We start from the raw sequence: 15,700 nt of genomic DNA, 5'->3' as shown, positions 1-15,700 counted from the left end.
CAGAGTGGGTTTTATTTTTGGTTGTACAGGGTGTGTTTGCATAACAGATGTGAGGACTTTTTTCTGTTAGAGCTTTTGAGGGCTTCTGGCCCACAAGGGGAGCACTGAGACTCCCAGGCATGTCTTCCCCCTTGTCCTCCACCACCCTGCAGATAAATTAAAATACTTAATTTGCGGCTCTAAAAATGGCATACGGGAGATGTACAATTAGATTCATTTAAAGCACAAGTTCCATTTTGGGGCAGCAGCACTCTAGAGGAGAGGAAGAGTCTCCATGGAGGTGAGAAGGCAGGGCAGGGTCCTGGGACACTCAGAAGACAGTCCAAATGGACCTCTCTGCTCCTCCGTGGCTTTTGATCTGTAGAGTAAGTTATCCCCACTTGTCATTTGCCTTTGAGATGTTTTTTTCTATTCGCCAGTTGTACACTACTCCCCAGCTGTTGTTCCTGGTAATGTAGGCTGGTGAATTTTTCCTATAGAACATTCTCTGGTCTGGGGGCTGTATTGTCTCTAGCAATTACTCAGACTCTGCCGTTGTAGGGCAAAAGCAACCAAAACAATGTGCCAACAAATGAGTGTGGCCGGGTTCCAATAAAACTTTATTTTCATAAACAGAAGCAGCGGGATATGATCCACAGGCTGAGTTTTTGATTCATGTGTTCGATCATCAGTGGCCCTATGCATGTCATATGTAGTCAATCCGTCCTCCCTGGGGGGAGAACTTCAGTGGCTTAAAAGTTATGTTGAAGGCACCAGAGTCTTTGCTTAAGTTGTAGATAATTGGGATGTGTCAATCACACGCTAGGTCGATGAGACAAGAATATTGCAGCAATAAATTTGGTGTGACACGTTTAACACTGTATCTATCTTAGTCTGCATGGCCTTTTGAAATAAATGGTAAATTATTCACAGATAAAAATAATTTGTATTCTTCTTATGTAGCCAAATGAAGCATTTTGGTGATCAGGAAAAAGTGGGGAGGGAGAAAATGAGTGTGTCCCCTGCTGCTGAGAACTCCCCATTCCAAGTCCAATAAATGGTAAAACGGGAAAGATGCTGGGCCAGAAACATAAATGTCTGCCGTGTCCTGGTCCTCAGGACGAGGATTAGGGACTAGGGCCTCAGAAACTTGAAGTTAGAGGTGTGGTAGAGTCCATTCTTTTGGGGGATATTAGATTCTCATGTCCCACCTAAGGCAAAAATCATGAATAGCCAAAATTAACCATGAAAATGCTTGAAATATCCATAAAGTAGAACACACATGGTTCTGTGTGTAGAGCCTTTCGCTAGAAAGTTAGCTTCTTGTCAGCATGGATTTTTTAAACCCATTTTCTTCACTCCTTGTATCCCCTTAATCTAGAACAATACCTGGACATAGATGTGAATTAGTGAGCACATGACTAACCCTGTACTATAAGTATATCTTAATTGTATGACGTAATGTATAGTATGGAAAAAAGATTTCACATGCAAACTCTAGTTTTACTGGGTCTAAAAAATTATTTATAGAAGACAGTCAAGCACACAGTTGAATTTGTCATAATACATCGTCACTGTATTCCAAGTCCACATAGTCACAAAGACAGCTGATTTGGGGCACACTTAGGCTCTAAACATGTCTTCCATCTGGTAAGTGATCCGAATAGAAAGTTTTGCCTGTTGAGATGTTTCGTCCTCTTGTTAGAGAAAGCCCAGCATCTCTGCGTTCACGAGTGATTCTTCATTGGCCTTGTTTCTCTCAGGACAGGTACAAACTCCTTCAGACCCTGTGTTCTATGGGAGGGGCAGGGCAGACAGTAACCTTATTTGGCAGTAATACAAAGTGCAGTCCTCTGTAGTGAGTTTTAAGTTGTCTCTGAGGTTAGGTGTAGATTTTTTTCTTAGACTCAGAGGGCCCCATCCCTACCCTACCCCCTTTGCAGTGTTTTTGGGCAGAGACCCCCCCCCCCAAGAAAGAGGATTGAAATGCTGACCCTGAGGGGGGCAGTGGAGGATTTCCTGGCTCTGAAAGCTGTGTCCCTAGCCCTTCTAACACTTTTCCTTCCTTTCTTCTACTCTCCCTGTTACTCCAATGCTCGAGTTCTCAAAAACCCTCCCTGGGGAGAGCTTGGCAGTATCTGCTAAAATTTCAAACATACTAACTTTATGACCCCCCAGATTACCTTCTTGGTGTCTGTCCTCCTTGATGTTTTACACGTGTACAGAGAGAGATGCACGATAGGGAAAATATCCAGTATGTGTTGTTTGTGAATTATTGATGAAATAATTATGAAAAATCAGAAACAACCTAAACGTCTGCCATTTGGGTAACAGAAATGAAATTATGGTTGGTACGGACATTCAACAATCTGCAAGACACTGTGAGTGGAGAGCAGCACAGCAAAGTGTCCAGGAGGGTTCATGCAAAGCTGTGACAGCGCTTATTACTTCTGGGAAGCAATCAAGTTGGAGGAACAGTGGTCAAGAGGATTGTATTTCCCCTGTATTTTATTTTATTTTATTATTTATTTATTTATTTGTCTATCTATTTATTTATTTTGAAAAAGAGAGAGAGAAGTTGCGCATCCTGGAGCGCGAGGCGGAGGGGAGGGGGGCAGAGCGAGGAAGAGAATCTTGAACAGGCTCGTGCCCAGCGTGGAGCCGAAGTAGGTCTCCATCTCACAATCCTGAGACCATGACCTGAGCCGAAATCAAGAATCAGCCGCTTAACCGACTGAGCCACCCAGGAGCCCCTTATATTTTCTCTGTCTTTATGGTAATTTACATTTTCCTTGGCAACAGGCATATAATTATGTATTGCTGAGTAATCACATATTAATAAAATTTAAGAACGATCCTTGGACCCCTGCGTTTGCCATTGGGTTTCTTGAAAACAAGGGTAAAAGACCCAGTGGGTTCACTTCCTGACCCATACACAGAGCCTGGCTGTCTCCTCAGCCATCTGCATTCTGGCTTCTGTTCCCCCTGGCTCTAGAGAATATTCTCATTCAGTGGCCCAAATGACTGTCGGCTGCTAAGCCCAATGTTACTTCTCAGTCCTCATCACACTGGCGGTATTTGACCCTGCTGACCACTCTCTGCTTCTTGAAAGCCTCTCCTTCCAATTCTCCTTTTCAGTTCTGTACCTTTTCAGTTTCTTCATTGAGTTTTTTCCTTCTTCCCAGCCCCTGAATATTTGTATTCCCCAGGGTTCTGGGCTGTGTCCACCTCGGTCCCCTTCCCCTCCTTCACTGCCTTCCTCTCCAAGGGAGTTTACTTACTGCCTTTGAATGCCTCCTCTGCCATTTCTTTCTTTCTTTTTTTTTTTTTTTAGATTTTATTTATTTATTTGAGAGAGAGAGAATGAGAGACAGAGAGCATGAGAGGGAGGAGGGTCAGAGGGAGAAGCAGACTCCCTGCTGAGCAGGGAGCCTGACGTGGGACTCGATCCCGGGACTCCGGGATCATGACCTCAGCCGAAGGCAGATGCTTAACCGACTGAGCCACCCAGTCGTGCCTGCAATTTTTTTTAAGTGAAGTATTGCCCCACCACTTTGAAACTGCTCTTCTGTGATCCTGTTCCCCACTGGTCCACCGTTGGATCAGCTGTCAAGCTAGAAACCAGTATTCCTATACCTGAGTTCCTCTGCCTTTAGTTGTAGGGCTTACCCCAAATCAGCAAACAGAACCTACCCATTCCTGGGCCCCAATTCCCCAAATGCTTTGCCTCATTGAGGAGTTATATAAGTTTTCACTGGGATTGACTTACTTCTCATTCAAGACCGGTTCCTGGTTCCGTTTACTAACGTTTGTATTTTCCACCTTTGATGTTAACTAATTCTCTTATGGAGGTTGACTTTAGTTAGTCTTTGTTCCCCTTTTGTGGAGGATCCCTTAATTCCATCATAATTAGTCAGTCCTCTGGGAATTGTCTTGTTTGTATTGAAAGCTTTTTGTTTACAGTTTGATCAGAGTTGTTTTTTGTCTAATCAAATTTGTGGCTGCTGGATCCTGATGAAATGCTTGTGGTGAAGGAGCTGTGAGCACTAATGCTCGTCTCTGTCTCATGCTTCTGAGATTCTGCAGAGTTACCGTTGGGAGCATTGAGTTCCTGATTTCAGAGGTGACAGGGTCAGATAAAACTAGACTGTTTAAGTTTAGTTCCTGTTGTGGCTTTTAATAATGACAAATGTAGACTTGCCTCTTAATATTTAGAAACCCGCACAAAAGAGAAGCAGGTATTGGTTGTTGGTACTGATTTTAATTAGACGCCCCCCCCAATCCCAAAAAGGGCCTCAAAGATAATCACCTGTCAAGGAATGAGCCTAGAGGTGGTCCCCTGGGAGCACGGAAGCTGACCTCAGCATTCCCCATTTCACAGCTCCTGTCCGTCGGTGGGTAGCAGACAGACATGGCTGGCATGGACCTGGAGTTATTCCACAGAGAAAAACAAATCATCTTAGAAAGTTTGAAGATAAGTGGAATTCCAGAAAGAGGAGAGGCAGACAGAAAGAGGCTCTGGTTCTGAAATTCATGTTCAAGTAAGGGATATTAAATAGAACTTGCAGATCCAGTTCTTCTAGTTTTCAAGCTATGACTCAGGCCAACGTGCCCAGAGCTTTCTTGGCACCTTGGATTCATGCAGCCCTCTAGAAATATGATAGAATGTAAGAATCATTAGCTTTGCTAATATACCATTTTCTTATCTCTCCCAAATAACACTTTCGTATCGGAAGGGCACCACCACTCTCATCTTCCTCCTCTCCGTTTCTGTAAGAACCCTCCCAAAGTCTGTTCTTTTAGGTTTGCGGCATCTGGGACCCTGGCCAGCCAGAGCTGTATGTGGGCCTTTTTGTGGCTCTCCTGTGGTTTCTTTATATTTATTCATCTGAGATAGAAGTTTGTTTGAGGAGCATAGCTAGTATCTCTCCCGTGTAGGGAAATTATGTGGATTTTCTTCTGGCTTTCATCTCTTTGCGCTTAATACTTGTGTTGATTTTGAAAATATCTTCCCTGATTTGGGAGTTCAGATATATTTTCTTTTGAGTGGTGACTATTACAATATGAATCCTTGGTAAAGTAAATAGAACATCTGCTAAATTCTAAGATGCTTATTCCCCCCACGTGTAAATCAGAACATAGGAACCTGTCAGTCATTCGTGTAATGTGCTGCTTCCCTCTCCCAGAAGTTCTTTTTATAAAATAGATAGCACCTTAGAATTTAAGGAAATTTACTGTGTGTGTGGTTTTTGTTTTTGTTTTTATTTTGTTGTTAAGTTCCATGCCCAGTGTGGGGCTTGAACTCTAAGACTGAGAGTCGCATGCTCTCCAGACTGAGCCAGCCAGGCACCCCAGGAAGTTTACTTAATGGGCATTATGGATTAGGAGCCATGACAAGCACTTTTCAGGGATTGACTAATTTAATTCCCGGGACAACTTCATAAGGTGGTGGCAATAGTATTTTGTTGTACAAGTAGGGAAATTGAGGCTCAGAGAGAGTGTGGAATTTGCTCACGTTAGTAGTGGAGTTAGGGTTAGAAGTCCACTGAGTCCTTGTTTATTCTTACTGATAATTTGATGGCTTTGAGTTTGGCTGCCTTGAGGGTTGAAGGGAAACCTCTTGCCCACAGGTCCCTATGGAACCAACATAGAAGTAGTGTCCTTGGATGCCCAGAGCCAGACTTAAAAGAGGCAACACCCTGAGCAGGTCCATCGCCTTCATCCCACAGTGTAGAGTCTGTGTGTGATTTATGTTTTCTTTTTCTAAAACTGGGATGGAGCTTGGAGCAGCAAATATTTAACCAGAGCAAATTCCCCTTGGTAAATTCCATTGGGTCATGTAACATAGAGGTTCTTTGCCTGAAAATATTCACCTCTTACTGAGAATTAAATGACTAAGTCACCCACAGAACATAAGGCAGGTCTTAGTACCTGGAGCAGTGGGTTGTTTGGCTACTTTTATTTTGGATGAAATGACTAGTCAGTGCCACATACTCACCCTTTGATGGGCCTGAGAGCCTCTGGGACTAAAGGAGGGAGGGATTGGGGTGGGGGGGATGATAGAATGGGAGTTTAGGCCCTACTGGCATTAGCATTCTCCTTGAAATGGGTATGAGGAAGGTTGGGGTGGGGGGAGAAGAGACTGAAGGTAGAAGATGGGCTGGTGGAGATGAAAGGGGTACCGACTTGCATGTATTATAGTTGGGGGGAGAGGGAGATGTCAGGAATTAGTTTTGTTGATTGAGTAGAAGAGAGAAGGGAAGGAAGAAAAAAGCTGAATATTGTAGAGCTTTAATTCTATATGAATAAAACAGCCTAATAAGTGAGGTGGTGTCATACCTCCATGAATATAGCTTTTACAGATTTAAACCAGTATTACCTATTTGTTACAGTACTACTTAATATGGGTAGAGCTTTTGTTTCTGGCTAAAAAGTTCTGAAACATTCACTTTGTGTGGGATCTCCCATTTTGTCAGTGTCTGAAGAATTTATTATTTATTTTTTACCTATGTATTTATTTTTTAAAGATTTACTTATTTATTTGAGAGAGAGAGAGTGCACACGTGCTAGCAGGGGGAGGGGCAGAGGGAGACAAGCCGACTGGGGTGCCTGCCACTGGGCTTGATCCCAGGACCCTGAGATCATGACCTGAGCAGAACTCAAGATGCTTAACTGACTGAGCCACCCAGGCGCCTCTATTATTTATTTATTTTTGAAAAAAAATTTTTAAATGTTTATTTTAATTCCAGTTAGTTAAGATACAGTGTTATATTGATTTCACCTGTACAATATAATGATTCAACAATTCCATATATCACCCGGCACTCATTGCATGACAAGTGCACTCTTTAATCCCCATCACCTATTTAACCCAACCTCCACCCCCCTACCCTCTAGTAACCATCAGTTTGTTCTCTATAGTTCAGAGTCTGTTTCTTGGTTTCTCTCTCTCTCTCTTTTTTTCCCCCTTTGCTCATTTGTTTTTTTTCTTAAATTCCCCATCAGATTGAAATCATATGGTATTTGTCTTTCTCTGACTGACTTATTTCACCTAGCATAATACTCTCTAGCTCCATCCATGTCACTGCATAAGGCAGGATTTCATTCTTTTTTATGGCCGAGTAATAGTCTATTGTATATATATGTATGTATATATGATATACACACATGTATATATGTATATATACTCATACCACTTCTTCTTTATCCATTCATCTATTGATGGACAGCTGGGCTGCTTCCATAATTTGGCTATTGTAAATAATGCTGCTATAAACATGGGGCTGAGGGTGCATGTATCCCCTGAATTAGTGTTTTTGTATCCTTTGGGTAAATACACAGTAGTGTGATTGCTGGATCATAGGGTAGTTCTATTTTTAACTTTTTGAGGAACCTCCACACTGTTTTCCAGACTGGCTGTGCCAGTTTTCGTTCCCACCAAGAGTGCGTGAGCATTCCCCTTTCTCCACATCCTTGCCAACACCTGTGTTTCTTGTGTTGTTGATTTTAGCCATTCTGACAGGTGTGAGATGATACCTTGTTGTAGTTTTAGTTTGTATTTCCCTGATGGTAAGTGATGAGCATCTTTTCATGTCTTCCTTGGAGAAATGTCTATTCATGTCTTCTGCCAAGTTTTTAATTGGATTATTTGTTTTTTGGATGTTGAATTTCTGAAGATTTTAACCCCATGAGTTTGCTCACCTGTGGTAAAACACAGCTAAAATTCAGACTCGTTCAGAAAGCACTTGCTGACTTCTCTCATTACCTGCGTGGGGGTGCTTCCTGTGTCCTTGTGTCTAGTCCTGATTACTGTCCTGAAGCAATTTCCAGACCAGACATTCTCACTGGGATGCCCAGGTGCTTCGAACCCTATAAGTTAATACAAACTCCTGATCTCTTCTTCTAGTTCATCTGTTTGTCCTCTGCCAACCCTACTTCCCCACCAAACAACACCTGCCCCCCCTTCACTTTTTTGTCATCCATACAGTCCTACCAACTATGACCTCTACCTACAGAATTTCTGGTGTCCCTGCCAGTGGTTTACCTTCTTCATCCATTACCTGGACTATTAAACCAGTGGCTTTTCAACTTACCCTCCTGCCTGAAACTGGTCACCTTTCTAGTCTGTCCTCCACATTGTAGCTTAAACTGTTGTTTCTCCTGCCACCCAGACTTATTAGCATAGAGTACTCCTGGCCTCTTGCGGCAAGACCCTGAATTCTTTTGAGCTTTATCTTGTGCCAAGGAATGCTTTTTTAAGTTATGTCTCATGCAATATTTAGGATAAGTATGTCCCAAATATTGTATGGGGCATTGTTAGAAGGTAGGAGAGGAACAGTAAAATATCCCCCAAACTAAGAAGGCAATTTTGAAACTGGAAAACGAAGCAAGTGACTCCATGCAATTTACAGAGTTTTATTCAGGGAACCTTATTGACGGTGGGGGTGAGGCAGGAATGGGGGGTGGATCTGGCAGAGGATGATCCACAGCAGCTGCACAGTTATCCTCTGCAAAGTCCAGACCTTAGTCCAGATTTTATGGAGTGAGGGGACATGCAGAAGGGTACTATAGTGAGATCAGAAGCTTCACGTGCACCTAATAGACAGCTAACCTTTAATTAGGTCTTGTGGCACCACCTGTGGTATATCTAACAGATTCACAGGAGGCCAAAACAAGCCTTTCCCCCAACCCCTATGCTCGGCTTGGCAGATGTTTCTAAGGTATGTATGTTAATCTTCAAGGGACCCCAAGAGGGGTCATGGAGTGAACACAAACTAAATGGAGGGCCAAAGATGGAGTCATTACTGTCAGCACTCCTGCAGACATACTTATACTAAAGAATAAGTCATTGTTTAATCAAAACTTAATTTATCTGGCAATCCTGCATGTCTGCTACTTTGTTTTGTAGCCTGTTCAGAAATACAGTAGTGTCTCTCTCTATGCATTTACATCTTGATCGGATCTAAAAAAAAAAAAAAAAAAAAATTGCAGTTGCAGAAACTTTGTGACTACAAAATATTTGACATTTCTTTATGAAATCTTTCATATCCATCTGTTCACAAATAAGGAGCTATATTTAATTGGGTCTCAGCAACAATGCATTTTTGCCTGAGACACTAACTTGAAAAAATACGTTGTTTTGGAAAAACATGTTTCAGATTAGGGTATAGTAATGACTGTGGAACTTTTCTGAGTGGAGGGAATCCTCAGTCAGGAAAATGAATTCCAGTTAAATTTAGTCTTCTTTTTGCTTATGGAAATAATGAATACTAAATAGCTTCAGTTACTATTGTTTCTTTTCTTTTTTTTTTTTTAAAGATTTTATTTATTTATTTGACAGAGAGAGAGAGAGCGAGAGCAGGAACACAAGCAGGGGGAGTGGGAGAGGGAGAAGCAGGCTTCCTGTGGAGCAGGGAGCCCGATGTGGGGCTCGATCCCAGGACCCCGGGACCATGACCTGAGCCGAAGGCAGACACTTAACGACTGAGCCACCCAGGTGCCCCTACTGTTGTTTCTTTAAGATCTTTTCTGAGGATAAAACTAAATTGTCATGGTTCAATTTTACTTCCAGCTTTGTGTCATTTTTTTCCTCTGCAATATTTTTTGTCTTGTGAATAACAGTTACAATGTGATTTTCAACTTATTTTTTGTTCTGAAGAATGTTCACCTTTGATGTTGATAAGAAGCAAGGTTTGTTTTTTTTTTGTTTTGTTTTTTAACCACTGGCTAGATCTTTATTTTCCAACATTATTAGTAGTAGACATATCCTGCTTGTTCTCATTATGTAAGATTTTAGTTATTCTGATAATATGCATAGGTTTTACATTGAAACCTTCTAGTTGAACTAGAATAAACCATTGTCAACCTTTATCAGAAGATTAAGGCTCAAAGAATGCCAGTGAATTAAAAAAAAAAGCCCAATTAATATCCAGTTCACAGAGAAAAATACAGATAGCCATAAATTTAACAGAAGATGTGAACCTTACTTGTAACGAGGAAGATGGACATTGAAACAAGATAGTGTTTTTTATTGTTGGGAAGGAAAATTTTTCTCTACCCTTCAAGAATCTTCTGGCTGGTCTAAAATTTAAATTGACATGAGACAGATTAATCTGGGAAAGTCAAACTTAATTTCATACGTTTGTGGAATCCACATAATTTCATAAGCATGAGATTCCAAAGATGGGCAAAATGAGGTATATATGTCATCCTGAACTAAGGAGAAGGGGGGAAGGGGCCTGAGACCTCAATGAGAAGAAAAGCAATTCCCAGGAAGATGAAGAGGCGTAAATGTTTGGTAAACATGTTTGCTGGGCCATACAGAAGCAAGGGACAGAGAGAGGAATTTTTACAAACAGACCTTGCTCAATTCTTGTCTACCACACTGAGTATGCTGTACTTCTCTATGGTGTAGCTCTCTTCCTGGAGCAGGTCTCCTATTAAATTCTCCTCCCCCCCCCCAAATCTAAATTTTTTTAGGCAATTAGCAGGGAAGGTCAAAGTTTTTTTGAGTCTTCTGGAACATGATTGTTTTCAGATCAAAATAATTCACATACCAAAGTGCCATATCTTGGGGCCATTTGTTTTGAAACTTTACATTATCTTTAAATTGGATGTTCAGGTTGGGAATGTGAGCAGTCTCAGATATTACTGGTGAGGTATAAATTGGTGCAGTCTTTGAAAGCGTGGTTTGACTTTACCTCTTGAAACTTTAAAATTTGATTCCATTTCTAGGTCAGCAGTCCTATCCCATATAAATAATGACACGTGTACAATGAAGCATGCATAACAGTGTTTATTGAGTCATTGTGTGTAATAGCAAGAAAACACAAGTAACAGAAAACAAAAACATCCTCCCCAACGTGTTCACTGTGGGAATGCTTATCTATTCTTACTATAAAATATTAAATAGTGGTTAAAAAGTGGATCAGAGGGGCGCCTGGGTGGCTCAGTCGTTAAGCGTCTGCCTTCGGCTCAGGTCATGTCCCAGGGCCCTGGGATCGAGCCCCGCATCGGGCTCCCTACTCGACGGGAAGCCTGCTTCTCCCTCTCCCACTCGCCCTGCTTGTGTTCCCTCTCTCGCTGTGTCTCTCTCTGTCAAATAAATAAATTAAATCCTTAAAAAAAAAAAACGGATCAGAATTTTATGTATAATTAATAGGGAAAGATCTCCACGGCTTATTTTAATTGGGAAAACACATATTGTAGAACAATACGTATACTCTTTTATTAACTAAGTTGTTTGTTTATATACTGTATATATGGCACCATAGGTATGTATATGTGGGTACATTATGAGAATTAGGGATGGGGACACACTTGTAAACTAATAAAAATACCCACCAAATTGTTAACTCTTGAGGAGAGGAGTGATATTTTGGGGTGGGAGTGAAAGAAGCCTTTCACTTTTCATTCTATATATGCATTTCAAGAAAAATATATCCATGTGTTACAAGTATAATTTTTAAAAATTCTGATGCTAGATTTCAGAATTCATTTAGGCTAAGTAAAGGTGAAGTGGTATGCTATAGCACTGTATCTTTAAAAATGATTCAGGGACGCCTGAGTGGCGCAGTCGTTTAGCGTCTGCCTTCAGCTCAGGTCATGCTCCCAGCCTGCCACTCCTCCTGCTTGTGCTCTCTCTCTCTCTGACAAATAAATAAATAAAAATTATTCAGAAAAAATTAAGAAAAAGTCTTTGGAAGAGGGACTTTTTTCTCAGTCTGCATTTCTCTGTGCACAAGGTGCATTTCCGTGTTGGATTTTGACTTGTAGGCTGAACAAACACTTCATGATAGCCCCTCTTTTTTTTTTTTTTCAAAGATTTTATTTATTTATTTGACGGAGAGAGACATAGCAAGAGAGGGAACACAAGCCGGGGGAGTGGGAGAGGGAGAAGCAGGCTTCCCGCGGAGCAGGGAGCCCGATGCGGGGCTCGATCCCAGGACCCTGGGATCATGACCTGAGCCGAAGGCAGCCGAAGGCAGACGCTTAACGACTGAGCCATCCACGTGCCCCCATGATAGCCCCTCTTTACCAGGCTTTATTTTATTTTATTTTATTTTGTAGAAGTCTATTTATTTTTGAAGTAATCTCTATACCCAGCATGGGGCTCAAACCCACCACCCCAAGATCAAGAGTCACATGCTCTTCCGACTGAGCCAGCCAGGCGCCCCTCTCTTTACCAAGTTTTGACGGATGACTTTTCTCTCTTTTCCCTCAGATTCCTTTTTACGAAGATATTTGTAAAGGCATTAAAGCTGGTGACACCTGTGAGAAGCTGGTGGGGTATTCGGCGGTGTATAGAGTCTGTTTTGGAATGGCCTGTTTCTTCTTCGTCTTCTGCCTCCTGACCTTGAATATCAACAGCAGCAAAGGCTGTAGAGCCCATATTCACAATGGGTAAGTCTTTGGTCTTCGGGGGTGGGGGTGGGGAGTTTGCCCTTTCCTGATACTTAGAACACTGTTCCTCCATCTCTTGTACTCATCAGACTAACTGCTCTTCCCCTAGTTGAGATTGTTGACTCTGGCTTTAGGGAAGGTGGGACTTGTCACCCCTCGGTGACACTAAGAACTAGAATCCTATTTGTAACACTTACTACCACAATGAGAGCTGCAGCGGAGACAAGAGTTTTTATTTCTCGTGCTAAGACCTGTCCCTACATCATTCCCCCCTCCTCCCAACAAAGTGGTGTTTTGCACAGAGGCCACGCTGAGTTGGTCTAATTATGGGAAAAGGCAGTCTCCAGTCACTTAATTACTCCCTCTCGATTTGGAAGGAACAGTACCAACAGCAGAAACACGGGCTGATGTGCTTACCTTCTAAGAGCTCTTTTGTCCTTCCATGAATATCATTTAAATACATTTCCTCTTTTTTTTTTTTATTTTTTTCCTTCCAGCTTTTGGTTCTTTAAACTTCTGCTGCTGGGGGCCATGTGCTCAGGAGCTTTCTTCATTCCAGATCAGGAGACCTTTCTGAATGGTACAAATGGGGTATTGGGGTACCTATTTATTTTGTTCTTACCCATTTTGTAAAATTGTTGCAAACTGTAGTCCAGGGTGCCTTTGATATTTTGAATTAGTGATTTTCTTGTGGTTTAATAAAAAATTCCCTCCTTACCTGCCCACACTTCATCCACCGTCTCCTCTCCCTATCCCCTCCTCTCCCCCCTCCCCCCCTTCTTGATCTCTCCCCTATTCCCTCTGTTTCTGGCTGGGTGTTACCTTGCAGCCTGGAGAATTCAAATGGTAATTTTAAGGCTATTGGCCTGAAGGGAAAATGGGGCACTTAAAATTTGTTTGAAAACCAGTTTAGCATGTCAGCGTGACACCATCAGCCATGTTTGAATAGGCCCAGGGAGGCCTTGTTCTTTCCCAGCACTGCCCAGGAAATCCGCCTACACCTGAAACCAACACCGGGCTTCTGAGCAGCTTCAAATCTGCTTGCAGCTGAAGTGAGATGGGAGAGGCTTATCTTACTTATCTAAACTTACCTTATGTGAAACTGTATACCATTGAATTATGTTTCTTTTTCACCAAATTTACCAAAATTAATTTAATTTGAAGCCTTTAATCATACCTGAAACGGGGGCCTTTTCCCAAAAGAGCCAGGGAGGGAAAAAAGCCTGAATTTCAGTGGCTCAAAACATAGTTTTAACCCAAATGAATTCATTTTTCTAGTTCAGGTAGTAAAAACATTCACGCTGTGTCAGCCCATAAGGAGTAGCCCACGGTCCCTCAAATGGTCACTAGGGTCCGGCTAATATTTAGGGTCATACTAGTTGGGTTTTTTTTTTTTTTTTTTAAGATTTTATTTATTTGACAGGGAGAGAGAGAGCACAAGCGGGGAGCGGCAGACAGAGGGTGAAGCAGACTCCCCACTGAGCAGGGAGCCCAACATGGGGCTTGATCCCAGGACCCTGAGGTTGTGACCTGAGCCGAAGGCAGACACTTAACCAACTGAGCCACCCAGGCGCCCCTACAGTCATACTAGTTTTATGTAGTCCTTAAGGGAGTTATATCTAAGTCTTGGTTTTTCCCAAAATTTTGTTAACTAGCTTTCTGTTCCCCACAGATGTACTTTTATGTATGAAAATGGTAGATTTAGGGGGCACCTGGGTGTCTCAGTCGTTAAGCGTCTGCCTTCGGCTCAGGTCATGATCCCGGGGTCCTGGGATCGAGTCCCGCATCGGGCTCCCTGCTCCGCCGGAAGCCCGCCTCTCCGTCTCCCACTCCCCCTGCTGGTGTTCCCTCTCTCGCTGTGTCTCTCTCTGTCAAATAAATAAAATCTTAAAAAAAAAAGAAAGAAAATGGTAGATTTAGGATGGGAAGGGGCCTAGCAGTCCTCTAGTGCATCTTAGTCATTTTTATAGACAAGCTGTAACCCAGAGGAGTGACATGGCTCTTTCAAGGTTAGAGCTTCCTTGTCGCAGAGAAGTGGATCTGAGTCTCTTGGCCCCCAATCTGAACCTTATTTCCCTACTAGTCTCTGGTGGCTCCCTAGACAATACAGTTTGAATCCTTTTCCCTCTTAGTATGTGTTTTTACTTTTAAATTGTGGGTCATTGTTGATTCTGTGAATGGCTGCATCTGTTAGGCTGCCTGGCAGGTACAGTGTGTAGCTTAAGCTCAGGTGCTCCCGAGCCACACTCCTTGTGCTCACATCCCAGCTATGTCCTTTACTGGCTATGGGACTTTGTCCCATTTACATAGATTCTCAATTTTTCTTATCTGTAAAGTGGGCGTAATGGTGGCACCCATCTTATGTGATTGCCTGGAAATTGAATGTGTTGCAGATACACTAAGAATGCAGTAAAGATGAACTATAGTCATTATTCTCCTTTGAGCTCAACACTGGAACAATCATCTCATCTCCTTTCGGATTATCTTCTTTTGCAGCCTGGCGCTATGTGGGAGCCGTCGGAGGCTTCATCTTTATAGGCATCCAACTCATCCTGCTCGTGGAGTTTGCACATAAATGGAACAAGAACTGGTATGTGCATTTTGGGAAAGTTTCCAAGGGAACTCACCCGTTGCTCAGAGAAACTGCCCACAGGACGGGGTTGATAGAGGCTCGACTCTGAGTTGCACTGGCCGGGATCAGCAGCCTGCTCACGCCTCAGACAGCTTGCCGGCACTTTCCCTGCACTCCTGCTCTTTGAACCTTTTCATTCACTCTCTCCGGTGCTATTTTTCTCTCCTTTCTTACTTTGCTTATAAAATATGAATGAAGGGGCGCCTGGGTAGCTCAGTCGGTTAAGCAGCTGACTTTGGCTTAGGTCATGATCTCAGGGTCCTGGGATGGAGTGCATGAGCATCAGGTTCCCTGCTTAGCAGAGAGTCTGCTTCTCCTTCTCCCCCTGCCCTGTGTGCAGCTACCCCCCTTGTGCTCTCTCTCAAATAAATAAATGAAATCTTTTTAAAATATATGAATGAAAATACCTATTGTCCCTAGTTAAGACTTTTTGTTATTTTGTAGATTTTATATGTATCATGTTATTTTATACTGTTTTGGAAAAAAATCAGAAATAATGTATGAATTTGAAATTTATTTTTTATCTTGGACAAAACAAAATATATGGTCCAAATTCTTTGAAAGTACTTTTTTTTTTTTTAAAGGTTTTTTAAATTTGTTTGACAGAGAGAGCGCACAAGCAGGGGGAGCGGCAGAGGGAAAGGGAGAAGCAGGCTCCCTGTTGGGAGGACCCCTGAAAATGCTTCT

The 15,700-nt window shown here is 42.3% G+C and overlaps 1 protein-coding gene across 1 annotated transcript in view; it reads left to right on the top strand.

Annotated features, from left to right (window-relative positions):
* SERINC5 (serine incorporator 5) overlaps positions 1–15,700 on the top strand; it is a 100,625-nt gene that overhangs the window by 60,124 nt on the left and 24,801 nt on the right. Inside the window, exons 3-5 of the mRNA XM_021699790.1 lie at positions 12,203–12,381; positions 12,879–12,961; positions 14,878–14,971. Of these exons, the coding sequence (XP_021555465.1) occupies positions 12,203–12,381; positions 12,879–12,961; positions 14,878–14,971 (356 nt within the window). The remainder of the gene's footprint in view (positions 1–12,202; positions 12,382–12,878; positions 12,962–14,877; positions 14,972–15,700) is intronic.

The sequence above is a fragment of the Neomonachus schauinslandi genome, chromosome 7 (assembly GCF_002201575.2).
Source record: "Neomonachus schauinslandi chromosome 7, ASM220157v2, whole genome shotgun sequence".
NCBI lineage: Eukaryota > Metazoa > Chordata > Mammalia > Carnivora > Phocidae > Neomonachus > Neomonachus schauinslandi.
This window is presented reverse-complemented; position numbering and strand designations above follow the sequence as displayed.